The sequence below is a fragment of the Myotis yumanensis genome, unplaced genomic scaffold (genome assembly GCF_028538775.1).
Source record: "Myotis yumanensis isolate MYYU_CA2020_CCGP unplaced genomic scaffold, mMyoYum1.0.hap1 SCAF_8, whole genome shotgun sequence".
In the NCBI taxonomy this organism is placed as follows: Eukaryota; Metazoa; Chordata; class Mammalia; order Chiroptera; family Vespertilionidae; genus Myotis; species Myotis yumanensis.
This window is the reverse complement of record NW_027223759.1, coordinates 21,710,100-21,737,816: the sequence shown is the minus strand read 5'-3', so window position 1 is coordinate 21,737,816 and position 27,717 is coordinate 21,710,100. Positions and strand designations below refer to the sequence as shown.

The following is a 27,717-nucleotide window of genomic DNA, read 5'->3' as shown; positions in this document are numbered from 1 at the left end:
TAGGGTGAGGCACACCTTTTATTACAAGAATTTACAAATAGATTACAAAAAAAAAAAGGATACACTCCCCATCCCCTCCCACGGATGGGAATGTGGGCTACCCTCCACAACTGGTGACATTTATACCCAGAGCCTAGAGCTGAGACAGGCTCTGTCTTCATCAATCCTTGGGCCAGTGCGCCTAAATCCAGAACCTGCTGGGGGATGATAGGAGCTCCAGAAAGGAAGAGATCTCTTAGGCAGGAGGTGTCTCCCTAAGGCCCGGGAAGCATGCTCCTGGGGTTCAAGGCACAGTATTGGAGAAAAGACCCCTGGATGTAGAGAAGGAAGGGTCCTTCTCTGGCATCAACAGCAATGAAGTTTACTGGCTAAAATCATCCTGAATTGGGGGAGGAGGGCAGCTTTATACATAAATCCCTTCTAGTTTCTCATTCTCAAATCAGGTGAGTTGGCAGCTTATCTCTTTTTAAATCTCCTTAGCTTTCAGTTGAGTTGGTGGCTTGTATAGTAGAAAAAGGAAGAGTTGGCAATAGTAGGACAGCTAAGGTTGGAGGCTGGACCCCAGGAATCTGAGATCACGTGCTGTGGGCTGGTCTCAGGAGATGAATGAGTTTCATGCAGTGTTTGGCAGAGGCAGGCCTGGGACTGCTGTGCGGCAGTAACTGATTCCCCAGAGAGAGCAAGGCTAATTTCTCACTGGCACCCAGGGACACCAGCACCTGTGGGAGAGAGAGCAGATGACAGAACAGGACATGCAGAGGACTCTCATTTGGACTAGCAATTCCTACTCCAGAAAAGGAAGAAAAAGAAAATGGGCTCTTGGGGACTCAAAGTAGACTGTGTGATAAAAGAGAAACCTTGGAAGCAGAAACCTCATCAGAGGTCTATTTCCATTCTCTTTGGTTACAGACCATGAAATCAAGGCACCAAGGGATCCAAGCACTTGTCCCCAGGAAGAGGAAATGAATGCAGCAGTGATAGTAAACCAGTGATTCCCAGCTGTGGATCCGGACCAGTGGTTCTTAACCTCATTACCACCAAGAATCCTTTTTATTACGTCCCCACTTGGATTGCCAGAAAATCCTATAACATGTATCACCACTATCCTGTCAAATTTCTGTTCTGCATGAGCCACCCGATGCTACTATACTGAGCTATTATAACTTAGAGATTTAGCCTTTCATAGGTAGATGTGTGACTTCATTGGGCTATTTATATACTGAAAATTGAGCAAAAAGACAGAATAAAGCAGTGGTTAATAGTATAGGTTCTGGACTCAGACTCTTGACTTCAAAAGTTTAATCCTATATACTAGCTTTTAACTTGGACAAGTTATTAAATTCTTCGTGTCTCAGTTTCATAGCCTGCAAAAGGAGGAATATAACAGTTTAAACCAGATATTAAAGGTAAAATGCTTAGCACGGTGCCTTTAACATGGCAAGTGTTAAAACCACCCTGTACCTCAACATTTCCAATCTTCCCTCACCTCCCTCTCAGGTAGCCTCTAGAAAAGAGAAACAGTGGTCCTGAGATCCCAGGCATTTCTCAACCCAATGGAGCCCTCTTCCGGGTCCCTTCCCTTCTCTGTGGTGAGAGATGGTAGGTGGAAAACTCATTTCCAAGACACTGCCCCTGAGTGTCCTACTCCCAAAGAGGGACAGAGATGGATTTCTGGATGTTCCAACTCCTTAAAGACTACCTCAAGAAACTGTTGTGAAATACAACCCCATCATTGTGGTTCCAAAGTCCCCTGGAGTGTACCTGATGGATACAGGGCTCCTGGCTGAGGCTCCGAAGGGCAATGAGGGCGGCCTCCTTCACATGTGGCTGGGGGTCTCCACACGCCATCTCTAGCAGCCGTTGGGGTACTTGACACTGTAACAGCTCTTCTCCCAACCCCTCAGATCCCAAGTTGCCCAGAGCTGACACAGCATGGCGCCGGATACCAGCCTGAGGATCTCCAAGCAGCTGGGTCATACAGGGTACCGCAGCTGCCAGGGCAGGTCCCAGGGGACCAGCTTGATAGGCTGCATTGCCCACAGCAAAGCTGGCACTGCGCCGCACAGCAGGGTCCTTGTCTCCAAGCCCCAGCAGCAGAAGGCTGAGCAGTCCAGCCTGGCTCTGTAGTGCCCCACGCAGGGCCATGCTGTGTTGGAGCAAATGTCCCAGGAGCCCATAAATGCGGGCCCGCACACAATTCTCTGGGTGACCCAAGAGGCTACGCAGGGGCCTATAGGATTCATCGGAGCCAGCAAGGAGTTCTTGGATAAAGGACAAGTGACTGGGAGGCAGAACCCGGGCTGTGTGGGCCAACAGAGAGAGAAGGTCAGAGGTCAGCAGCGGCTGGTCACCTAGAAGGGCAACTGAGAGGAATGAGATGATGGTTCCAGGGGAGGCAGCCACTGTGTTCACAAACTGGTTGAGAGAGGTGGGATCCCTGAGGGCCAGATGTGTGAGGAGACTGATGGGCAGCTCCACTTGTGGCAACAGGAGATGGTGACAGCAGACCTAGGAGAAGGTGGGGAGGGGAGCAGCAAGAGTAGTTCAGAGAGAGGGAGAGTACACTGTAGCTTGATAGCTAGGAGCCCAAAATCTGGGAGAAAAGCCTGGCTATGGTGAGAAACACTACAGAGAGCTGAGAGCGATGACCCACGGTGCTCCATGGGAGACACAATGTGGACTCCAAGAGAATAAGTCCTCTCCTAGTTCAGTCCTTGCTCTGCTTGTCAAGGACCCACTGTTTAATGCCAAGAATTGCCAGAGAAGCAACTCCTGGCTCAGGAGCTGAGTCTCCAGCACCTAGACTGGGATGTTCTCCCCACCAAGCTCCAACGGAATTCAGATAAGGGACTGATGCCGTTATCAGCCCCAGCTCCAACCACACACCTCTGTTCAGGCCTGAATGCTTTCTCCACTCCAACTCTTACATCAAACCAGATGCTCCACTCTTACAGGGGCCAAGGAGAGCCCTGGAGCTGTTGGAAGTGAATTACAGTGTACAAGGTTGTTGGCCATCTTCCTCTCCCACCTTCATGCCTCCCAAGTACCTGCAGCAGGTGGGCTGTGACTGCTGAGTCTGTTAGGTTAGCCAAGATACCCCCAAGGAGGTCAGCATCCACATCCAGGGCAAAGGGGAAGCAGAGGAGCTGGCAGACAGAGAGCACCACGACGGGGAGAAACTCAGACCCGTGAGGCCTAAGGAGGTGAGTGTGGAAGGATTTACTCGGCCTTGCTCACTCACCCTTTATTATCTCCCCCCTTCTCAAATTTCCTAGTCCAGCTTTCCTTCCCCAATCTCAGCATACCATTTCTTGCCTCATAGCTCAAGCTGTCAGCTATTTCTCTCCTGCCTTCCCCTCCTCACCCCCCACTGCAGATTCTGGCTCTTCGGGTCTCCCTCCTCTAGCTCAAACTCACGCCTGGCCCAGCTGCTGTAGGAAGCTGGGGGAAAGCAGATGCTTCAAGGTGGACATGAGGATACTTCCATGCTGAGACAGGTGGCTCAGGCATAACTGGGGCTCCTGGGTAAAGGTGGCCACAGCCAGGCTCAGCATGGCTGCCACACCTGGAAATACCAAGAATGAAGAACCAGTGGAGCAGACAAGAAGCCCAGATGCTCCTGCTTCCCCATGTCTCCCAGAGCTACCATCTATTCAGTCCCTTTCCATCCCAGGCAGCAGCAGCAATCTCCATGGCTACTCTAGTTCTAGGCTACTCCTCTTGAAGAGGGATCAATACACTGGTCCCATAAAGGAGGCCATGCAGATGAAAAGCTACCTTGGGGTGAGATCAGTGTCCAGTCTGGCTCTGAGCTTGAGCTATGTGGACTGGACAGCGTTAGCTCCTCTTCCTGTGTAGATACCTCCTTGGAGAGCCTCAGCGCCATGGAGAAGCGGTGCCACAGAACGGTCCACATTTCTGAGCTAACCATGTCCCTTATCAGGTTAGCTTTCCCCTCCTGAGACAAAATTGAAAATAGATGGGTGGGGAGGTCAAAGTCAAGAGTCAAATGCCTTTTTTCCACTCCTGTCCTTGACCTACGAGGACAGGAAGTCCCAGAAACAATCCCTTTTGTTTTCCCAGCTAGGATTTCCCTGTTATCTTAGTTCCCTTTCTTACCATATTTAAATCGTGTGTACATCTGCTGGAAACCAGGAAATTACTCTTTTCTCCCCACTGAATCCTAAGGGATGCATTTGAGTAGTTCCCTTTAAAGGGTCCATACTTGCCCTAACCGATTTGGCTCAGTGGATAGAGCATCGGCCTTCGGACTGAAAGGTCCCAGGTTTGATTCCAGTCAAGGGCATGTACCTTGGCTGCAGGCACATCCCCAGTAGGAGGCGTGCAGGAGGCAGCTGATCAATGTTTCTCTCTCATCGATGTTTCTAACTCTCTATCCCTCTCTCTTCCTCTCTGTAAAAAAAATCAATAAAATATATATATTTAAAAAAAAAATAAAGGGTCCATACTGAAGGCAGGTGGTCCCCTTCTAAAGCCATCACAAGCATAGTAGTTTGTGGACTGCTTCTTCATTCCTAATGTCCAGCAGCATCCTAAAATGCCCAGTTTCTCTCTCCTTCCTTTCCATCTGCCCTAAGCTGTATCTGTACCTGGGTGAGGAGCTGCAACAGAAGGATGAGTAGGCCGTCATAGAACCCACAGCCATCAGGTGGAGTCAACCGGACCTGCAGGAGAGAGGCAGGAAGAATGCAGATCCGAGAGGCATGAGGTGGCCTCACAGCCTGTGCACCAACTCCTGGTCAGGCAGAAAGAGCTCTTCCTCAGCCTGGTCTGTGGAGAGCTCTTATGAACTTAGAGGAGTCTTGGTTCCTGCCTATTTGGTCAATGACTACCTCTGTCCTAAAGACACACAGTCTGGCAGGGTAAGCAGACATGGAAACAATTATAGTTTATTAGGAAGATACTTCCTAAACAAGAGGCTAGGGTGGAGGTGGAAGTTCACAGGTAAGAGTACCTAACTCTGCCCTGGCCGGTTTGGCTCAGTGGATGGAGCATCGGCCTGTGGACTGAAGGGTCCCAGGTTTGATTCCGGTCAAGGGCACACGCCTGGGTTGCGGACTCGATCCCCAGTGGGGGGCGTGCAGGAGGCAGCCGATCAATGATTTTCTCTCATCATTGATGCTTCTGTCTCTCTCCCTTCCTCTCTGAAATCAATAAAAATATATATTAAAAAAAAAGAAAAAAAAAGAGTACCTAACTCTGCCTCCAGGAGGTAGGAAACTGATGGGATTAAACATTTAAAAGACAGATAAAAGAAAGTGGAGGTAGGGAGAACATTCCAAGTGGAAGTCACAGTACATACAAAGGTAGTCACGGAAGACCAAAGTGAATTTTGGAAATGGTAACTCTTTTGGTCTAGCAGGATTACAGAGCCTAGAGGTAACAGATGGGCTTTCAGTAGCCTGCTAAAGAATTTGAACTTTATCCCAGAAGCAGTGGGAAGCCACTGAGGAATCACACAAGCTCGACATGGGCAAAACAGATTTTTGTCTCTTTTATTCATGGCCATATTCTCAGAACCTAGAATAGTGTCTGGTACTCAATACCTATTTTTGTGTTAAGTAATTACTGGTTAAACAAATGACCACATTTTTCTTTACTGAAAGCTCACTCTGGTGGCAGTGAAGAAAATGGACTGGAAAAGAGCCTAGAAGAGAGATCCTTTAGAGCAGCGGTTCTCAACCTGTGGGTCGCAACCCCTTTGGGGGTCGAACGACCCTTTCACAGGGGTCGCCTAAGACCATCAGAAAACACATATATATAATTACATATTGTTTTTGTGATTAATCACTATGCTTTAATTATGTTCAATTTGTAACAATGAAAATACATCCTGCATATCAGATATTTACATTACGATTCATAACAGTAGCAAAATTACAGTTATGAAGTAGCAATGAAAATAATTTTATGGTGCCGAAACCGGTTTGGCTCAGTGGATGGAGCGTCGGCCTGCGGACTGAAGGGTCCTGGGTTCGATTCCGGTCAAGGGCACGTACCTGGGTTGCGAGCACATCCCCAGTGGGAGATGTGCAGGAGGCAGCTGGTCGATGTTTCTCTCTCATCGATGTTTCTGACTCTCTATCTCTCTCCCTTCCTCTCTGTAAAAAAATCAATAAAATATATTTAAAAAAAAAAAAAAAAAGAAAATAATTTTATGGTTGGGGGTCACCACAACATGAGGAACTGTATTAAAGGGTCGCGGCATTAGGAAGGTTGAGAACCACTGCTTTAGAGGCAAATGTCGAAGTCCCTCTTTAGAAGTCTAGAGTGTTAACAGCAGGTCTAAAGCCCTGACCAGTCTGGGCTCAGAGGGGTCACTTATCTGGAGGCAGAGGGGAGGAAAGATTCCTTGATTCCTTTATCACTTTTTAGTTTACTCTAGACTGGCTGGCATTTCAGTCTTTTCTCCCTAATTCCAGTCCTTGTTTGACTCAGAGAAAACATGTCTATGCATTATCTAGCAGAACTCACCTCAGCAGGGGCACACAGGGCATGAGTGGCTGCAGGGATCCACTCCACAGGCTGGAGGTCAAAGGTCACCCCTTGCTGTCCAAGCTGTCCCAGTAAACACGCCGCTGCACTCTGGAGAGTTAAAGGAGGAGAAGAAATGGTATTCAGCACAAGCAGAGAGGATTTAGGTCTCTGTCCTAGACCAGAAGAATACTGCATACGCAGCTGCAAAGGGGACAATGACTCCCCTACTCCCCAAAAGGTTGGATGATAGGGGAAAAAGATAAAGGTTGAAAACTCACCACAAGAGAGACGACGTGTGAATGGGTAAAGAGAGTAGCAGTCTCACTGCCCAGCTTCTCCATTCTGGAATAAAAAGATATAGCAAGGGATGCAGCAGTGTGAATGGAGGCCAGTGATTGGCCTTCCCTCTTTCTTGGAAGGCACTCTCCACCTAGGCTGCATGTCCAACTCCAAGTCACAAAGCTGGTGGGAATCCAGGTCTATTCTTTGTACAGAAACCGCCACTCTCTATCGCAATCTCTCCTAAGGATAGGCTGTTAATGCCAGGGTGAGTTCTGTAGGTAGAAAATTTCAGTGGAGAGATCCTACTTTATGACTCACCCAGAAGGCAGATCTTGGAGCCGAAGGACAAGAAGGGAGAGGAGGTAGAGTGTCACTTCAGTAGACTCTTCCCAATCCACTACCTTTATCTACAAAGGAAACTTAAGATATCAGAGCAACCTCTGGTTGAGATGGTGGGGCCACCATGAAATGCCCACCTGTGTTGCTGGCCTACCTTGCCCTGGACCAACATCAACAATGACTTCAAGGCCAGGGGCTCTTGCCCTAAACGGCGGCACAGGCGTTCACTAACGTGGCAGCAGGAGTAGAGAACCTAAGGGAGTGTAGGGGAGTCTCTCAGTGAGCAGAGCAGCACCTGGGCTCCTAGGCTAGAAGGCTCAGCTGAAAGCAGGCTAGCCTCTCAACAGATCTGGTGCCCACACCTGAGGAAATGAGAGAAGCTTGGGCCACTTCTGCCTCTTGATGTAAGACAGCGGTTCTCAACCTGTGGGTCGCGACCCCTTTGGCGGTCGAACGACCCATTCACAGGGGTCGCCTAAGACCATCCTGCATATCAGATATTTACATTATGATTCATAACAGTAGCAACATTACAGTTATGAAGTAGCAACGAAAATAATTTTATGGTTGGGTCACAACATGAGGAACTGTATTTAAAGGGCCAGAAGGTTGAGAACCACTGCTGTAAGATAGTAGATAGGGATACTTCTCGGTTCTGGTGAGGACTGACTAACCGTGGGGTCTTCTCAGTTGAAAAGACTTAAAAGCAAAAAGGGGTCCTGCAAGGGGTCTCTCCCTCAGTCCTGGGGGTTAAAAAGAGACCTGAAGTGCCCAGAGTTACAGGCAGGCAGTACCTTAAGAAGGTGTAGGCACAGGATGGGATGCTGCAGACCACAGATGAGAGATGGCCTCAGTTGGTTGTTGTCTTCAGTGAGTTGATTTGCCAAATGCCGAGAGATCTATAGGGACATTCCTGAAGACTCAATCCTATTCTCATTATTCCAATCCTATCTCCAACTAATCGGGACTCTCAAACCCTTGCTAGTCACTCTTCCCTAGGTTCACCAGGAACCTCAGACCCCATTCCATTCCAAGTCTTCATGGCCAATGGAGAACGAAAAGGCAGGGTCTTGATTAGCTCCAGCTACAGAGTAGTGTTGCCAGCCAAAAGGGAGCAGAAAATCTGAATCCTGAGCCCTTGCGGAAGTATCACTGGCAGCTTCAGATCAGCTACCCTACCACATGGGCAGTTTGTCACTGAGCTCTCTAATCAAGGCCTCTGGGATTTTAGTTACATCATGTTCTACAAGTGGTAGGATCATGTGTTTTTGGAACTACAGATTAAGAGGAGTCATAAAGCCAGGACCTCGTGGCACAATGGTAGCACGTCTGACTCCAAGAGGAGGCATAAAGGCTTATTTTTTCTGCCTTTCTAAGAAGCTGGAACCAGCCTTCCCCACTCTGGCAATAGGAGGGAGAGGAACAAAAAACTGCAGCTCAAACCTGTTCCTTGGCTTCCCAGCAGCCAGGCAGCCCTAGAGGAACAATGCAGATGGCTGCCAGCGCAGAGGAAATGGCTCCAGGCAGATCCTCACTCTGCTCCTTCAGTGGCTGGCTCACTTGAGGGGCTCCTATGGAGAAAAGCAAATAATGCAAAGTAGGTCTAGTTGTTTTTCTCAGTTGCCCCTTCATTCTTTCAGCTCAGTTATTTCTTGGACACTCACTAAATGCCAGGCACTGTGTCCAGTGATGGCAATAGAAAGAGCAGAGTTGGATCCATTCAATGAGTACGTCCAGAGAACCTCCCCTTCCCACACTGGTTACCTGGGGGTGTGTGGAAAGGGAGCTGTGGGACTGTCAAGCCACGAAGGAGCCCGTCCAACACGGCCCGCTGTGTAGTCAGCAGACTGGAGTAAAAGGCTTTGGAGATGGCACAGCTATTCCCATCCATGGCTTCACACAGAACAGTGAAGCACTATGGGAGATAAGGGCAGGGTTACTATTAGGACATCAGAAAATTGACTAGGCATAGAGTAGGGAGCGAGACTCCCCAGAGAACCTGAGAGAGGAGGAGGAAAACCCAGGGGGACTAGCTATCTAATTTTAAGTATTCTTCATACAGAAGATGCATTATAACTGTCTTCACATTTCAAGGACAGGAATATTAGGTGTCAGTTGTTCTTTTCTCGGATCAGCTGCTCCCTAGATGATGTTTCTCAAAGTATCAATGTGACCATGAGTATAAAAATTGCTGGGGATTCCTGTGTGACCATGTGTATAAAAATTGCTGGGGATTCCTGGGTCCCTCCCAAACCAGCCCTCTCAGAATTTCAGAAGGTGGGGTATCTATTCCAAACTCTCCATGCTACTCACTGCACAATGACATATGAGAAGTGCTGAGAGTGAGTCACTGCTGGCCAAAATTTACATTAGATATTAAAAGCTTCCTGACTTGAAAGGGTGAGGAATGTTAAAATAGGCTCTCAGACTACCAGAAATTGAATGGACTGCTAGCTAGAGGCAGGAAAGTAGCCCAAATATGTGTTCCCAATTACCAGTTTGCACGACTTGGCAATTGTTACTTCCTTGAAAGTGTTCCTAATTATCTTCTCTGAGATTTTCTCATTCAATCTTCCATTCCCCTGTCCCTCACTCCTGAGTCCAGGGGAGAGAACCCATATCCATATAGTTTACTAGTCCATAAGACAAATAAGGTTGGAAATACTAACTGATGTGCAAGTCTCCTCAAGAACAAATATTTCAATCTGTGGTTCCCTGAAATAGGCACACTGCTTAGTGCTTCTGGGCCTTTATATACGTTGCTCTTTCTGCCTGGAATATCCTCTCTACTTTCCTGCCTCATCTACCTGGCAAACTTCTGTGTATTCTCCAAATCTCTGCAAAGGTTTTTTCCTCCTTCAGGGTTTCTTCTGTGACCCGCCAAGTAGCGTTAACCTTCTTCAGTGGTGCTTCTGTGTCTTACACAAAGTTCTAATGTACTTTTCACACTATTGTCCTTTACAACTTTATATCTCCCCCACTAGACTATCCCTGGTCCCTTGAGGATAGGAGCTTTCTCTTACTCAAACTGTATATGGCACATAGTCAGCATTCAACAAATATTTGATGTATTGCCTTGATCTAACCCTACCTAGTCATAAGAAAGGGGATGGAAGAAACACTGAGAAAGACAGAAGAAACAGAAATCTGGAAGTGGGAACAGATTACCATAAGGCTATCCCTCTGTAAAGTCTGCTTGGAGTCATCTGGTTGGGCCAGAAGTTTCCCCAACAGGTCCAGAAAGAGGTCGGCAGCTTCTTGAAATACCTGTAGGCTAGGGGAAAATGAGCCCATGGTTTCTTCTCATCTTTCTACTAAAAGCCTAGACATGGTGAATGGGTCAGTTCTGGGCAAGTAGGAGTAGCTCAGTAAAGGAACACATCATAATGCTCCCTTCTCTCCCCTGCTCAGCACACACATAGTCTCACATATACAATCTCCAAGCCCTTCTCTTTGCCATTGCTCTATCCGTGGTCGGCAAACTGCGGCTCGCGAGCCACATGCGGCTCTTTGGCCCCTTGAGTGTGGCTCTTCCTAAGCCTTAGGAGGACCCTAATTAAGTTAGTAACAATGTACCTACCTATATAGTTTAAGTTTAAAAAAATTGGCTCTCAAAAGAAACTTCAATCGTCGTACTGTTGATATTTGGCTCTGCTGACTAATGAGTTTGCCGACCACTGCTCTAGGTTATTCACATCTTGATCCTTTCATTTAGTGTATAGTGACTGCTGACCCTTAAAACCCAAAAGTCTTGGGGCAAAGTTGGAGGTATCTCAGCGTCTGTAAGAGAATTAGCTGGACTTTGAGGGGGCAGTCAGCTGATCCCTAAACCTGTCACAAATCATGGCTTCTCCTTACTTAGCCTTTTCCTAAAGGAGAAATAAGAATAGGGATAGAAATTGAAACCAAACTAGCCAACAGAACAAAATTGTGTCTTATCCCACCTGTCACCTGTCTGGCTCCTCTCCAGATTAAAGGTGCAGACAAAGTAGGCCTGAATCACGGCCATCAGGTCCCGTAAGAAGGTCCCATACCAACATTGCTGCCAAGGAAAAAAACAGAGTAAGGGCAATGTAGGGGATGGAGACAAATAGAAAAAGCAGTAAAGGCCAAAACCGGTATGGCTCAGTGGATAGAGCGTCGGCCTGCGGACTGAAAGGTCCCAGGTTCGATTCCAGTCAAGGGCATGTACCTGGGTTGCGGGCACATCCCCAGTGGGAGATGTGCAGGAGGCAGCTGATCGATGTTCCTTTCTCATCGATGTTTCTAACTGTCTATCTCTCTCACTTCCTCTCTGTAAAAAATCAATAAAATATATTTAAAAAAAAAAAAAAGAAAAAGCAGTAAAGAAAGGTATCAGATATCCAGTCAGGTTAACCAGACAAAAAGGGGCAGGGGGAAGAGAGTGTTTGGAGAGAGACAGGAGATCTAGAAGAAACCAGTGGCAGCTAATGGGCTGTAAATAGTCTGAAAATGTGCCTTGTTTGGCCTGAACAGCATTTTGGAGTTTAGAATGTTACGTTTTTCAAAATAGCTCAAATTCTTTTTTCAATTTCTTTAAAACACTCAAGATTAGAAGATGGCGGCATAGGTAAACACCCGAGATTGCTGCCGCAAACAACCATTTCAAAAATACAACTAAAAGACGGAACGGACATCACCCAGAACCACAGGAAGGCTGGCTGAGGAGAGACTCTTCAACTAGAAGGAAAGAGAACAGCATACCAAGGCTCAAAGGAGGCGCAGTGTGGAAAATATAAAGGTGCAGAGGTGCGCGCGCAAGGCGGGCTGGTGGCTGAGGGCGCGGTTGTCGTTTTCAATCAGGAGGGAGTCTCAGACTCTGAGCTCCAGATCCAGGCGAATCTCTACGGACTCAGACTCAAACGGGAGAAGCGGGATTGTCTGGCATCATTTGAAACGTGAGGGCAGCTTTCTCTCCGAGGTTTGCAGCCATTGCTGGGGTTCTGAGAAGCAGAGCCTCTGGGAACGGGACTGAGAGCAGCCATAACTGCTCCCTCCGCCCGCCCCGCCCAAGCCCTGCGCAGAGCCATTTGCCGGATCGCCTCAGGCAAAGGCTAGATTAGCACCTCTCCAGAGGACAGAAGTTTTCCCACAGCTGATTCTCACAGCCAGTCAGCCTGGTGGTCAAATCCCTCTAGTATTAACTAGAACAATCAAGGCTCAACTAGTACAAGACTGCGCACAAAGACCACAAGGGGGTGCACCAAGAAAGTATAAAAAATGCAGAGACAAAAAAACATGACAGAAATGGAGGATATAGAGCTAAAAAACGCAATTTTGAGGGCTTGCAATAATGTGCTAGAAGCAGCCAATAAACTTGATGAGAGCCTCACGAAAACTAATGAGACCCTCGATGCTATGATAAAGAAACAACTAGAAATTAAGCATACATGGACTGAAATAAAGAATATTATACAGACACCCAACAGCAGACCAGAGGAGCGCAAGAATCAAGTCAAAGATTTGAAATGCGAAGAAGCAAAAAACACCCAACCAGAAAAGCAAAATGAAAAAAGAATCCGAAAATACGAAGATAGTGTAAGGAGCCTCTGGGACAGCTTCAAGCGCACTAATATCAGAGTTATAGGGGTGCCAGAAGATGAGAGACAGCAAGATATTGAAAACCTATTTGAAGAAATAATGGCAGAAAACTTCCCCCACCTGGTGAAAGAAATGGACTTACAGGTCCAAGAAGCGCAGAGAACCCCAAACAAAAGGAATCCAAAGAGGACCACACCAAGACACATCATAATTAAAATGCCAAGAGCAAAAGACAAAGAGAGAATCTTAAAAGCAGCAAGAGAAAGAGACTCAATTACCTACAAGGGAATACCCATACGACTGTCAGCTGATTTCTCAACAGAAACTTTGCAGGCCAGAAGGGAGTGGCAAGAAATATTCAAAGTGATGAATACCAAGAACCTACAACCAAGATTACTTTATCCAGCAAAGTTATCATTCAGAATTGAAGGTCAGATAAAGAGCTTCACAGATAAGGAAAAGCTAAAGGAGTTCATCACCACTAAACCAGTATTATACGAAATGCTGAACGGTATCCTTTAAGAAGAGGAAGAAGAAAAAGGTAAAGATACAAATTGTGAACAACAAACATGCATCTATCAACAGTGAATCTAAGAATCAAGTGAATAAATAATCTGATGTACAGAATGAACTGGTGATTATAATGAATCAGGGACATAGAAAGGGAATGGACTGACTATTCTTGGGGGGGAAAGGGGAATGGGAGATGCGGGAAGAGACTGGACAAAAATCGTGCACCTATGGATGAGGACAGTGGGTGGGGAGTGAGGGTGGAGGGTGGGGCGGGAACTGGGAGGAGGGGAGTTATTGGGGGCGGGGGGGGAAGAGGAACAAATGTAATCTGAACAATAAAGATCTAATTAAATAAATAAATAAATAAATAAATAAAATTTAAAAAAAAAAAAAACACTCAAGATTAATACTCATCAGCAGAGTGCAGCTTTCCAGCTGCCTGAGCCCAGATCCCATTAAACATCTCCTTTTTCTGTTCTCTCAGCTTAGCTGTGGCAGGACACAGCACGAGAAGTAGAGGTTTGCCCCAAAAACATTGAGTCTCAATCCTAGCTCTTCCACTATCATCTCCGGGACCATTTACAAGTTAGAGCCTGTATATGAGTCAGTTACTCTCCGAATTTCAGTACCCTGCTCTGTAAAATGGTGTTAAGAAAGCCATGAATTTAACATCTTAAAGCACAGTGCTCTAAATATTGGGAAATTATGCATAAAAATCTGGATTTCTAGCGTCTCTTGGAAAACTAAAAGGTCTGGAAACACTGGGCTGGAGCTGAGGATAGGCTATATCATTAGACTAGACAAGAGATGTCCAGTTTATCTATTCCCCACTATTCGCATAGTCTGACACAGGCGACTTTACTGACTGATATTATTTGCCTGGTCTCTGAAGGCATTAGAGTTTGCAATTCATGGTCTACTAGCTTGAAAGAGAAGGAAGGAAAATAAAAACCCCTCAGAAAACTACAGGACGTTGAAAAAAGAGATAGAGGAAGACATAAAGAGATGGAAGAACATACCATGTTCTTCGATTGGTAGAATCAACATCATTAAAATGTCCATACTACCCAAAGCAATCTATACATTCAACGCACTTCCCATTAAAATACCAATGGCCTACTTCAAAGATCTAGAACGAACTCTCCAAAAATTCATCTGGAATAAAAAAAGACCCCGAATAGCTGCAGCGATCCTGAGAAAGAACAAAGTAGGTGGGATCTCAATACCAGATATCAAGCTGTATTACAAAGCCACTGTTCTCAAAACTGCCTGGTACTGGCACAAGAACAGACATATAGATCAGTGGAATAGAATAGAGAGTCCAGAAATTAGCCCGAACCAATATGCTCAATTAATATTTGACAAAGGAGGCAAGAACATACAATGGAGCCAAGATAGTCTCTTCAATAAATGGTGTTGGGAAAATTGGACAGATATATGCAAGAAAATGAAACTAGACCACCAACTTACACCATACACAAGAATAAACTCAAAATGGATAAAGGACTTAAATGTACGACAGGAAACCATAAAAATTCTAGAAGAATCCAAAGGCAACAAAATCTCAGACATATGCCAAAGCAATTTCTTCACTGATACAGCTCCTAGGGCAGTTGAAACTAAAGAGAAAATGAACAAATGGGACTACATCAAAATAAAAAGCTTCTGTACAGCAAAAGAAACCATCAACAAAACAACAAGAAAACCCACTGCATGGGAAAACGTATTTGCCAACGTCATATCTGATAAGGGCCTAATCTCGAAAATTTATAGGGAACTCATACAACTTAACAAAAAGAAGATAAACAATCCAATCAAAAAAGGGGCAAAGGACCTAAATAGACACCTTTCAAAAGAGGACATCCAGAAAGCCAAGAGACATATGAAAACATGCTCAAAGTCACTAATCATCCAAGAGATGCAAATCAAAACAACAATGAGGTACCATCTCACACCTGTCAGAATGGCTATCATCAACAAATCAACAAACAACAAGTGCTGGAGAGGATGTGGAGAAAAAGGAACACTTGTGCACTGCTGGTGGGAATGCAGACTGTGCAACCACTAATGGAAGACAGTATGGAGTTTCCTCAAAAAGCTGGAAATGGAACTCCCATTTGATCCTGTGATCCCACTTCTAGGAATATATCCCAAGAAACCAGAAACACTAATCAGAAAGGATATATGCACCCATATGTTCATAGCAGCACAATTCACCATAGCTAAGATCTGGAAACAGCCTAAGTGCCCATCAGTAGATGAATGGATTAGAAAACTGTGGTACATCTACACAGTGGAATACTATGCTGCTGTAAAAAACAAGGAACTCTTACCATTTGCAACAGCATGGATGGAACTGGAGAGCATTATGCTAAGTGAAATAAGCCAGTCAATGAAGGAAAAATACCACATGATCTCACTCATTCATGGATAATAAAGACCATTACAAACTTTTGAACAAAAATAGATACAGAGGCAGAGCTGCCTCAAACTGACTGTCAAACTGCAGTGGGAAGGCCAGAGAGGGTTGGGGGGCAGATGGGAGTGGAGTAAGAGATCAAACGAAGGACTTGTATGCATGCATATAAGCATAACTAATGGACATAAGACACTGGGGGGTAAGGGAGGGCAGGGGATTGTCAAGGGCGGGGGGGGAAGGACACATATGTAATACCGTTTGTAATACTTATTATAATATTTTTTTTAAAAAGAATAAAAAACAATAAAAAATAAAGTTTAAAAAAAAAAAAAAAGAAAAGAAAAACCAATTGGGCCAAATAGAGATGGCCGTTTGAAGAAGAGAAATCTAACAAGAAACTCCTGGAAGTCTTTAGAGCAGTGGTTCTCAACCTGTGGGTCGCGACCCCTTTGGCGGTCGAACGACCCATTCACAGGGGTCGCCTAAGACCATCCTGCATATCAGATATTTACATTACGATTCATAACAGTAGCAACATTACAGTTATGAAGTAGCAACGAAAATAATTTTATGGTTGGGTCACAACATGAGGAACTGTATTTAAAGGGCCAGAAGGTTGAGAACCACTGCTTTAGAGGCTCCGTGAATAGAGCTTACCTGCTGAATACTGTGGCTCTCCTGGCTGTGCCTGAGTAGCCTGAGCAGCAGCCCAGGGAGCCCTGCCTCACGGCAGAAGACATACAAGGGAACAGAGTCACTGCAGCTGGTCAGAAGATTGCTCAGGACCCGGAGTGCAGGGAGGATACAGGACGCACCCTCCAGCATGTCTTTCAGGATCTGGGTGACGTGAGAGAAGAAGTAATCAATATTACCAGAGGTAAAAGAAGAATTCTATATAGCAAGTGTCCCCAAGGAGTTGGCAAATCATACCAGATGTTCTCATTCCTTTCTTTGTGAGTCTAAAGCTCAGAAAAGAGAGAAATAGGGAAACTGTACCAGGGAAGAGAAGTATAGATACTCGGTCATCTAACTTATAATAGCAGTGACCAAGGGGGAGGGGACTGTCCCTCAGAATCTCTGTGTCAGACCCAATGCAATTCCTATTTGTTCCCTCCCTTCTCCAGCCCTTCATTTTAAAGACAAAACAAAACACACACACACACACACACACACACACACACACACAAACTCAAATACACTTCTGAAAATTAAAAACAATGGTCACAAAACATATTCAACTCTAGACCAGGGGTTGACAAACTACAACCCACAGACTAAATACACTTATTTTTATAAAGCCTGCAAGCTAAGGACAATAATATATATATATTATCATCACCCAAAAATATGTGTTTTTTTAATGTTTCCATTGATTTCAGAAAGAGGAGAGGAGGAGAGAGAACATCAATGATGAGAATCATTGATCAGCTGCTTCCTGCATGCCCCCTATTGGGGATCAAGCCAGCAACCCAGGCATGTGCCCCACCAGTAATCAAACCCTGACCTCCTGGTTCATAGGTTGATGCTCAACCACTGAGCCACACCCACCAGGGCAAGGATATGTTTTTATCGATTGAGAGAGAGGAACATCAATCAGTTGCTTCCCATACACTTCCTGACCAGCAATCCCCTCCACAGTACCCTTCTGCCCATCACCTGCCCTCCAGCCTCATGTAGCTGACTCTGGATGCGCTGGCAAAAGTCTGGATTGCACAGCAGCGTGAGAGGAGTCTTCAGCTGGATGGGCACAGGCTCCGTGGTCTCTAGCAGGTGTTGCCACTCATCATCACTGTCTGGCTCCTGAGGCATAAGGGAGAGACAGAGGACAGGAGGAGTTGTAAGGCTGAGGATAGTGGCTCCCAATCTGGGGGATCACACGTAACTGCAAGAAGTCAGTAACTCCTTTAGCACAGACGTATTTTTTCCAGCTACCAGTTTAAAAAGGTATAGCTGACCGTTTGTGAGGGGTCTTGAAAGTCTCAAGAACACTGACATGTGTGCATAAAGAGATACCTAGAAAGATGTCTATGGTAGCATGACTTACAATACCAAAAAAAATTGGAAATGTCACACAGCCAGTCAGTAAGGGAATACTAAATGATGGCACATCCATATTAGGAAACATTAAGAAGTTATTAAGAAAACTGTTGCTTGGCAACGTGGCTCAGTAGTTGAGCGCTGACCTATGAACTAGAAGAGACATTATGGTATTTGACTTTCTCTCTCTGATTTAACTTAACATAACACCTTCTTGGTCTATCAATGTTGCCATAAATGGCAAGACTCCATTCTTACTTATGTCTGGGTAATATTTCTTTCTGTATATGTACACACACATGCCACATCTTCTTTATTCGTTTATCTATAGCAGGACACCTAGGTTGCTTCCATATGCTGGCTACTGTAAATAATGCTGCAGTGAACATTAGGGGTGCAGATAGCTTTTCAAATTCATGTGTAAGTTTCTGTACAATAATCACCCAGACGTGGAATGGCAGTTGTATTTCCAATTTTTTGAGATAGCTCCGTGCTACTTTCCACCGTGACTGTACCAATTTACAATCACATGGACAGTGCACGAGGCTTTCTTTGTTCTCCATATCCTCGCCAACACTTGTTTTCCATTTATATTTTGGTGATAGCCATTCTGAGAGGAGTGAGCTGGTACTTCATTATGGCTTTCATTTGTATATTCCTGATTAGTGATGTTGAGCTATGTGTTTCCTGTAATTGTTTAAAAATATGTTTTTATTTATTTTTAGAGAGAGAGGAAAGGAAAGGGAAAGTAAAATAGAAACATCAATGAGAGAGAAACATCATTTCAATAAGCTGCTACCTTCTGCCCCTGCTGGGGAAGCTGCCTGCAACCCGGCCTGTGCACATGCCCGGGTTGCTGGCTCGATCCCCAGTGTGGGGCATGCAAAAGGCAGCTGATCAATGATTCTCTCTCATCACTGATGTTTCTATCTCTCATTTCCTTTCTGAAATCTATAAAAATATATTTTAAAAAAAGAAAACTGTTATACTGAGGATGCATCACTTATGCAGTCTCCCTACCAACAACACACAATTTGAATCTAACCAATTTGAGGAATATTCTGTAAAATAACTGGCCTGTGTACCTCAAAATTGCCAGTCATGAAAGGCAAAAAAATGACTATGAACTGTTCCAGATTAAAGGAGACAAAAGAGACAAAACAACTAAATATAGTTCGTAACAATGGATTGGATCGTGCATCAGGAAAAAAATTTTTGCTATAAAGAACATTACTGGAGCCCTGGTCAAGGGACTCAGGTGGATGGAGCATCATCCTGTACACCAAAAAGGTTGCGGGTTCAATTCCCAGTCAGGGCAACTTATCCTAAAATGATTCAGAAAGTTGATACGTTCATATATATATGGAAAGAGAGAATCATAAAGCAAATTGGCAAAATTTTAACAATTAGTGAATCTGGGTAAAGAGCATATAGGAATTTGCCCTGGCCAGTGGCCCAGGTGTTTGGAGCATCATCTCATACACCAAAAAGGTTACACATTTGATCCCAGTCAGGGCACATATGGGAGGCAACCAGTTGATATTTCTCTCTCACATTGATGTTTCTCTCTCTCTCCTCTTTCCTTCCCCTCTCTCTAAAATCAATAAAAACATATCCTCAGGTGAGGATTAAAAAAATAAGAACATATAGTAATTCTTTGTGGTATTCTCAGAATTTTAAGTTTGAAATTATTTCAAAATAAAAAGCAAAAACCCTAAAAAAAACACAAAAGATTGAGTAAAACTACATGTTCAGATGTAGAATGATCTCTAAAATAGATCATATGGCATGATGCAAAGCAATATATATTACTAATTACTCACTAATTACTCAGTAATGTAAAAACAGCCAAACTATATATTTCTATACAAGAAGCTCGGTGCATGAATTCATGCACAGGTGGGGTCCCTTGGCCTGGCCTGCGATTGGACTGATAGGGGCTGTCTTGCCCAGTCTGGATCAGCAGGCCAGGGGCCGGGGGAGTGTGGGGGGTGAGGGCGGGCAGAGGGACCACAGGAAGTTGGCTGTGGGAGCACACTGACCACTAGGGGGCAGCTCCTGCGTTAAGCATCTTCCCCCTGGTGGTCAGTGTGCGTCATAGTGACCGGGCGGTTGTCTGGTCATAACGGGTCGCTTAGACTTTTATATATATAGATGTGCATATATATAAATGTACAGAAAGTTTGGAAGGAGACAGATGAAACTGATAGCAGAAGATACCTCTGGGACCTAGATGAGGCTTAAGAGGGACTTACATTTTTACCTATGTATTCCAATTTTTTATAATTACACATTCAGATAACTGTGCAACTAAAACCTATTAAGTTAATAATAACAAAGCAGTTTTTAACACATGAGAGCTCATACTTGGAGCATTGGAAATCACTGTTCTAGAAAAACAAATACCCAGACCCAACATCCCATGGCAGTCACAAGGCCAAGAAGAGCCCCCAGGCTCACCTCATTTTCTAGGTCTACTGCACCAGTGCTCTGCTGGCTGGCCTGTGAATGCTCTGGCCTCAGCTCTGGGAATGCTCGTTCACTATCCTCAGTGATCCAGTTTTCCCTGCCAGAGGAAGCAGAAGTAGAATTAATTACAGACCTTTGAGGCTTGGAGTTTCTTAACTTGCCCCTCCCTCTAAGCCCAGGATAGGAATGAAGGCCATGTAGGATTGAATAGAGGAGACCTTCTACAATATGGCCAGGTCAGGATAAGTTGACCACTAATTACACACACATCCTTGACTGCCCTCCCACTTCCTTATACCTTGGCAGTTTTCACCTGTTGCTCCCAACTCAATCTTCCCTTTTGTACTGAGATAATTCTTGCCCTTACAGTTAATGTACAACTGAGCCATAGAGAAAGGAAAGTTCCTATGTTTCCTGACAAATTAGGAATGTATCTGGAATTAGAATTCAAGAACCCAGGACTCACACTCCTAGGGCCCTGTCCCTATAAATCCTGGCTCAACCCTCCTCACCGAGGTGCAGGGGGCGCTTCTCCAGCCCCCCACTCAGCCCAGCTGCTCTTCATTTCTGAGGCCATGATCCCAGCCAAGAGGCCTGGTTCCTGAGGAGCGGACACAGGGGTCGTGCCAGTAACCACCTTGATGGTCCTGTCTTCCTGTTCCAGGGTAGGTCCTGTATTCTGGTGTTTCTGTGGGAAGTGGGCAGGAGACACTGGGTGCCATAGGCCAGTACAAATCCTACTTGTGGCCCTTTCCCAACCCTAGAAAACCATTCTCCTTCTCCAGCAACCCCAGTCACTAACCTGCATATGTCCCACATTCCTACACACCTTCTGCTTGGCCTCCTCAGCCATGAGCTTACGGGCTTGACGCAAGATGCGAGATCGATTGCCCTTGGGGGCCAGTTGATGTGCCTGTTGGTCCTTGAGGACCTGAAGTTCTGGGGGTAGACGACTGGTTAATGGGGTGCCCAAATCTGGACCTGCTGGTTCAGTTATTACTGCAGGGAGGGAAGAGGAGGAAGACATGATCATACTAGAGCTCCGCCATGTCCACTTGGCCAGAGACAACTTCAGTGACTCCAGACCATTTGATAAAGTGACAAAAAAAAGGAAGAGGGTTGTAAGGGAGGTGGCAAAGGTTAGGCAAAAGACTAGGAAGAAAGTTCAAGGTGGTAGGGTAAAGAATATATTTTGGATCCAGATGCTGGGAAGGTGGGTAAATTGGGGAGGACACTAGGGAAGTACAATAGCCCTGGGAACCCTAATGACTCACTGGTGACACGGCCAGCAATAAAGGGGTGATGTAAAAGGTCTGGCCAGGACAGGCGCTGCCGGGGGTCTTTGGTGAGCAGTCCCTGCAGGAAGTTCTGTGGAGAGAAAGTCCCCCATCAGCCTTTACTTCCATATAGGCTGCCTCTAACTAATCAGAGCCTGCAAACCAAGACTCCAGAGTCTAATCTTAGACCAGACCAGCTGCTCTTGATCACACCCTCTTTAGCCCTATCCTTAGGCCTCATTTCCCTGGATGAAATCATAGAACTCACTGCCTTGTCTCCTGGGGTACCCCAATCCCTGTCCATGGGCATTCTAGAACCCCAGAAAAACAGAAATCTCAATGTCACCAGCTTTGTGACAAAGTGAGAAATAAACCAGAAGACAGAGATGTCACCTGCATGATTATCTTCAGAAAGCAAACATACAACAGAGTCCCAAACTGCTCACTTTGCCTTCCCTTTGACTGCAATTTGTCAGAAACAGATGCATTTATGGTTGAAAGCGCGAGCACACACACACACACACACACACACACACACACACACACGAGTCATTGTGTAAAGACGTGTTTGGGAGCACTCAAAACCAGAAATCTCTCAGCAAGACTTCAGATGATGAGGGGTAGGAAGACTGTCTCTAAAAAGGGTACATCATTATGAGGTATCCTTGGGGAAAGCCTCAATTGGGCCTGAAACAGGAATATAAAGTACTAGATTAGGACCACTGTTCTAAAACAAGGAAATTAGTATGCCATGGCTCTGGCTGGAGATTACTGCATATCTGCCCCAAGGGAGAATAAATATATCCCATGTATATCACCCACTTAAGTTTCCTTGGTTTAGATTCTCTTTATATATATATATATACTTTTTTTTATTTTATTTTAGAGAGAGGGATAGAGAGAAACATCAATGAGAGAGAAACATGGACTGGCTGCCTCCCACATGCCCCCCACCGGGGATTGAGCCTGCTACCTGTGCATGTGCCCTGACTGGGAATTGAACTGTGACCTCCTGGTTCATGGGCCGCTGCTCAAGCACTGAGCCACACTTGCCAGGCTAGATTCTTTTTGATAATTACTTGGGCCTCCTCAAACTGAGTAGTTTAGGGGAAAACCTGTCCCCTTTCATCTTAAATAAAATGAAGAAAACTTATATGAGATTTCACTCTGGGAAAAAGCTGCATTAAAATTCCACTGAAAGCCGAAACCGGTTTGGCTCAGTGGATAGAGCGTCGGCCTGCGGACTGAAAGGTCCCAGGTTCGATTCCGGTCAAGGGCATGTACCTGGGTTGCAAGCACATCCCCAGTGGGAGATGTGCAGGAGGCAGCTGATCGATGTTTCTCTCTCATCGATGTTTCTAACTATCTCTCTCCCTTCCTCTCTGTAAAAAATCAATAAAATATATTTAAAAAAAAAAAAAAAAATTCCACCGTAAGTCCAAATCTTACCCTAGCTCAGTGGTCGGCAAACTGCGGCTTGCGAGCCACATGCGGCTCTTTGGCCCCTTGAGTGTGGCTCTTCCTAAGCCTTAGGAGGACCCTAATTAAGTTAATAACAATGTACCTACCTATATAGTTGAAGTTTAAAAAATTTGGCTCTCAATCGTTGTACTATTGATATTTGGCTCTGTTGACTAATGAGTTTGCTGAACACTGGTCTAGCTAGATAAGAAGTAAAAAGGGTCCACTCTTTTTCCTCTCCCTCTCCATACCTCCTTCCTCCAGTCTACTGAGACTTAGCTGCAAGGAGCAGGCACCACCTTTCTCATTTTCCCCTAATCACCAAGATAGCCCCACTAGCTCTGGCCATTTGGATAGCTAAAGATTCCTTCTTTCAGAAGAGGACTGAAAACTGTTTGCAAAGCTAGATATCATCTGATAGAAAATAAGTGGAATAGAGGGTATGTAAAAGGACCAGTATCTATCTCTGGTTTCTTAAAACTCACCTTTCCATTGTGACAAAAGATAGCCTGGCCCAAGGAGGGCTGCTATTCCCAAGTATGACATGCCCTCCCAGAATAAGCCCCTACAATACAAAAGCAAGACAGCTTGGCCCAGCTCCTGTATTAATTCAGTAACTGCAAAGTCCTTCCCAACTCTGGAAAAGGATTTTGAAAAAGGGAACAGAGGCAGGGGGAGATAGGTTTCCAATGCAAAAGTAATCTCCCTCTCTATATGCATTACCTTGAAGCAAGGACTAATGGTTGGGGGCCAGCGCACAGGGTCCTTGAGAATGAGGTTGACCAGTTGAAAGATGCTTGTGGTATAGAAGGGAGGGGTGCCTACAGCCAGCTCATAAAGTATGCAGCCCACAGACCAGAGGTCTGCGGTGTGGTCGTATGGTCGCTCTTCCACCAGTTCTGGGGACATATAGAGTGGTGTGCCTTTGATGGATGTTAGCACCATTGTGTTGGTGCTCATAGCCCGGGCAAATCTGCAGGTGATGGAATGGAAATGTAAAGAGAGAAGATAGTCAATAAAACTAGACCTGGTCACTACTCCCTCTCATTGTGTGAGATATCCCAAACCCAAACAGAGAGAGCACCTTCCAAAAGACCCAGCAGGAGTTCCAGTCTGCAGCTCAGGTTCTAAAACGAGGCCCATGTAAGCCAAGCAAATGGCCTAGGACTCCCTGCAGAACTGGAAGTAGAGACGGAAGGTCAGGCTCCTCACCCAAAGTCACAGAGCTTGATGCCACCATCCTTGGCAAGGAGGATGTTCTGAGGCTTCATGTCTCGGTGAAGGATACGGTGGGAATGCAGATAATACAGGGCCGACACCAACTGGGCAGCAATGGCTTGAACCTAGGGATCAGCCAAGTGGGAGGAAGAAAGGATAGGTCAGAGGAAGGAGCCTGATCCAGGAGCCCAAAGACTCCTCCCTGATACTACAGCTGATGTGATCATCTCTTCCCTTTCTTTGAACTTCACACAATACCTTCTATAGTTCTTGCTCCCCTAATCATTCATTGATTTGTTCATTCATTCTTTCTTTTTTTTTTTTTTAATGTGTCGATTTTGTATTTTATTAATTTTTTACAGAGAGGAAGGGAGAGGGAGAGGGATAGAGAGTTAGAAACATCGATGAGAGAGAAACATCGATTCAGCCGCCTCCTGCACACTCCCCACTGGGGATGTGCCCGCAACCAAGGTACATGCCCTTGACCGGAATCGAACCCGGGACCCTTCAGTCCACAGACCGACGCTCTATCTACTGAGCCAAACCGATCAGGGCCATTCATTCTTTCAAAGAAAATTTATTGAGTCTCACTAGCTGCATGACCATAGACAAAATATCTTATGCCTCTCAGATTTTTCATCTATAAGATGACAATAATCAAAACCTCTACCTCATAGGATTATTATGAGGATCAAATGAGTTAAAGCATGTAAAGTAATATAATGCTCAGAATGGTGCCTGGCATTTAATAAGCATTTGACATGCATTAGTTGTTATTAAGACAAAATCCCTTTTTAAAAAGAAGTAATCAAACAAATAAGACAGACAAAAGGAATAAGATGATGAATTACCAATGATGATGAGCGCTCGTAAGAAAATACAATGCTGCAACAGAAAGTCCTGAGGAGGGCCTACTTGCTAGAGTACAGGAAAACCCCTAGAATAAGTGTGGCTGGAAAATGTGTTCAACCAAATCCCACTATGAACCACGATGTCTTGGTGGTGAATCTTGCCTTAACCATAACCCTCATACCTTCCTGCCCTCTCTGGTACCACCACACTAGCCCTTCTTCCCTAACGGCACCCAATAACAATAACACTAATAATAGCTAACTACAATGAATGTTGTGTTTCAGGAACTCTTTAACCATTTTACATGAATTAACTCACTAATCCCCACAGTAGCTTTATGAGATAGACATTATTATTTCCATTTTAAAAAGAAGAAACAGCCCTGGCTGGTGTGGCTCAGCTGGTTGAAACACTGTCCCACACACCAAAAGGTTGTAGGCACAAACCTATGTTGGGAGTTATATCCCCAGTTGCATGCAGGAGGCAACCGATCAATGTTTCTCTCTCTCTCTCCCCCTTTACCCTCCTCTTTCCTTCTAAAATCAATCAATTAATTAATTAATTAAACAGAAAGAGGAAACTGAGCACAAAGAGGTTCAAATAACTTATCCAAGAGGATCCAACTAGAAAGTGGCAGAGCCAACCTTTGATTTCAAAGAGTTTTGGCTGATATACTTCATTGTCATACCACATGTCCTCTATATACACTGATTCTTATATTTTTCTCAGGAATTTTCAAAATGCAGACTCTCAGTGCCCTCAGCTTTCCCTGCCAGTCCTTAACCTGAAGAGAGTCAGGGGTAGGGAGAAGTTTGAGCCTGGAAACATACCTGGTCTTCAGGAAGTTTTCCATCATCTTCCAGGATCTGAAAGAGCTCTCCCTCAGCATAGTCTGTCACTACCACTACCTGAAAGGCAAAGGCAAAAGACACTGATGGCTTCAGAATTATGCATTAAGGTTGGGAAGTTCCTGGGATGCTTCTTCTTGGGGAGAGGTGACCCCAAGCCAAAATACACCTCTTTATCAGTCTCAAAACTGTCGAGCATGTGCACAATGTTGGGATGCCGCAGGCCCCGCATGATTTCAATCTCTCGTTGCAGATTCCTCAGCTCTTTCTCTGAGCGTCCCAATTTTGGAATGAACTTCAGGGCCACCACCTATCAGAGGTAAGATGAAGAGTCAAGGCCTAAGCACACCACTGAAACTAGCCTGAGAACTCCAGAAGTGAGACTTCAGATTGAGCAACTGTCATTGTACCTGCTAGTCTCCCACTCCACTCTCCCCATGGTACTGTGCCCTTACCCAGCCTTTCCTTCCCCTTGCCCTGGGAGGAAACAGTCTCTGCCAGACAGAACCCTTTGGTGGATTCTGGGACAGGTGTTCTGGTCAAAGTAAAAAACTCAAGATTTAAAGAATTTAGAGGGAAAAAACGGAGAAGAATAGAGTTCAGGTGGTTTATTTCTTCCTGCATAGGATGATCAGGATTAATAGTAGTGATAATACTTATTTATTTGTTGTCTATAAGGTGCCAGGCACTGTACTAAGTAATCCAATGTAACATTACATTTAATTCTCAAACCCCATCAATCAGATACTATACTGTGTTCGCTCTATAGATGAGGAAACTGAGACAGAGAGCGGTTACATAACTTGTCCAGTTCTAAGGCTAGAAAGTGGTAGGGTGAGGATTTGAACGCAAGTAATCCAATTTCAGAGCTCACACTCCCTACGCACGAAGGAGTCAGTGTCCTAGGAATACAGGTTGGTATGAATGCTTCCCTTCTGGCCCCATTTTCCACTGGAGTTGGGGGTGTGGAATCCCAACCAAGAGTTACCCCTCTTTTTTCACCACCTGAGCACTGTATTTCCTCCGACCCTTGTATGCTTCCCTTCTGGCCCCATTTTCCACTGGAGTTGGGGGTGTGGAATCCCAACCAAGAGTTACCCCTCTTTTTTCACCACCTGAGCACTGTATTTCCTCCGACCCTTGTACACCCGCCCAAAAGAGCCTTCTCCAATCATCTCCAACACGTGGTACTTTTCCATGGCAGAGGCTTCGGGGTTCCTCAGAAGAGAGAAAGCAGAGATGGTAGCGAAGAACTCCCGCTCCACACAGTTCCACACATCTGGGAAGCCTGGTTGGCACATGAAAAGAAGGTTCATGTTAGCCACCTTGCTTTTTCCTCTTTTTCATAATAATCCAGGCCTCAAACCCATGGCAGAGTGGAGTGAATGGAAAGATGAAATCTTCGAGCAAATAGAGCGCCTCTTGTAGTTCTCCCACCTTTTCAGCCTCCTCGGGTCCCCAACCCAACCTCGCGCCCACCCATACCGTCTCCTTTCCCCCTCCACCAGCCTCCCCCGCCAGCCCCACCCCTTTCAGCCTTCCCCAAGTTCTTGCCATCGCCAACCTCCTCAGCGACCCCGGCCGCGCCCGCGCCCACACCCCCTGCGCGAGCTCCGCAGGCCTGAGCGCCGCTTCACCCCAGCCCAGGAGCTTCCAGCTCCCCAGGCCGAGGGACGCCGGATCTGGCCTCAGTCCCGCCCCCTCAGGCTGCCTGCATACTGTGCCTGACTTAAAATTCTTCCCGACCCCCGCTGCCCGTCTTCTAGAAGATTCCTATTGTTACCAACCGTGCTTGCTACAGCCAGCCAGAGTCCGGAGGACAAAGGCCTTCAGAGGTGTGGGGAAGACGGTGGACCGTCCTTGGGCACTTTTTCGGGCACTTCCGAATCGCCTCTTGGCTATCAGGACCCACTAAAGACCCAGAGTCTGCGGTTGCTTAGCA

The 27,717-nt window shown here is 45.6% G+C and overlaps 1 protein-coding gene across 4 annotated transcripts; it reads right to left on the bottom strand.

Annotated features, from left to right (window-relative positions):
* STK36 (serine/threonine kinase 36) lies at positions 1-27,622 on the bottom strand. Of its 4 annotated transcripts, none has more exons than XM_070422152.1 (27): positions 27,563-27,622; positions 26,891-27,063; positions 25,945-26,085; positions 25,758-25,835; positions 24,070-24,200; positions 23,581-23,830; positions 21,394-21,487; positions 20,922-21,118; positions 20,632-20,807; positions 20,111-20,216; positions 17,270-17,413; positions 16,271-16,450; positions 11,064-11,161; positions 10,288-10,393; positions 8,884-9,034; positions 8,563-8,690; positions 7,914-8,018; positions 7,274-7,372; positions 7,099-7,187; positions 6,777-6,840; positions 6,496-6,606; positions 4,611-4,685; positions 3,778-3,958; positions 3,418-3,565; positions 3,048-3,195; positions 1,762-2,508; positions 1-719 (listed from the first exon to the last, which is right to left on the bottom strand). In XM_070422152.1, the coding sequence occupies exons 2-27, from the start codon at positions 26,972-26,974 to the stop codon at positions 576-578; spliced, it is 3,975 nt and encodes a 1,324-aa protein (XP_070278253.1). In that variant the 5' UTR covers positions 26,975-27,063; positions 27,563-27,622; the 3' UTR covers positions 1-575. The 4 variants fall into 4 exon arrangements, with proteins under 4 accessions (XP_070278253.1, XP_070278252.1, XP_070278254.1 ...); XM_070422151.1 differs by lacking the exon at positions 27,563-27,622 and adding an exon at positions 27,340-27,440; XM_070422153.1 differs by lacking the exon at positions 27,563-27,622 and adding an exon at positions 27,340-27,440 and having other exon boundaries at positions 20,949-21,118.
* Between the last annotated feature and the right edge of the window lie 95 nt (positions 27,623-27,717).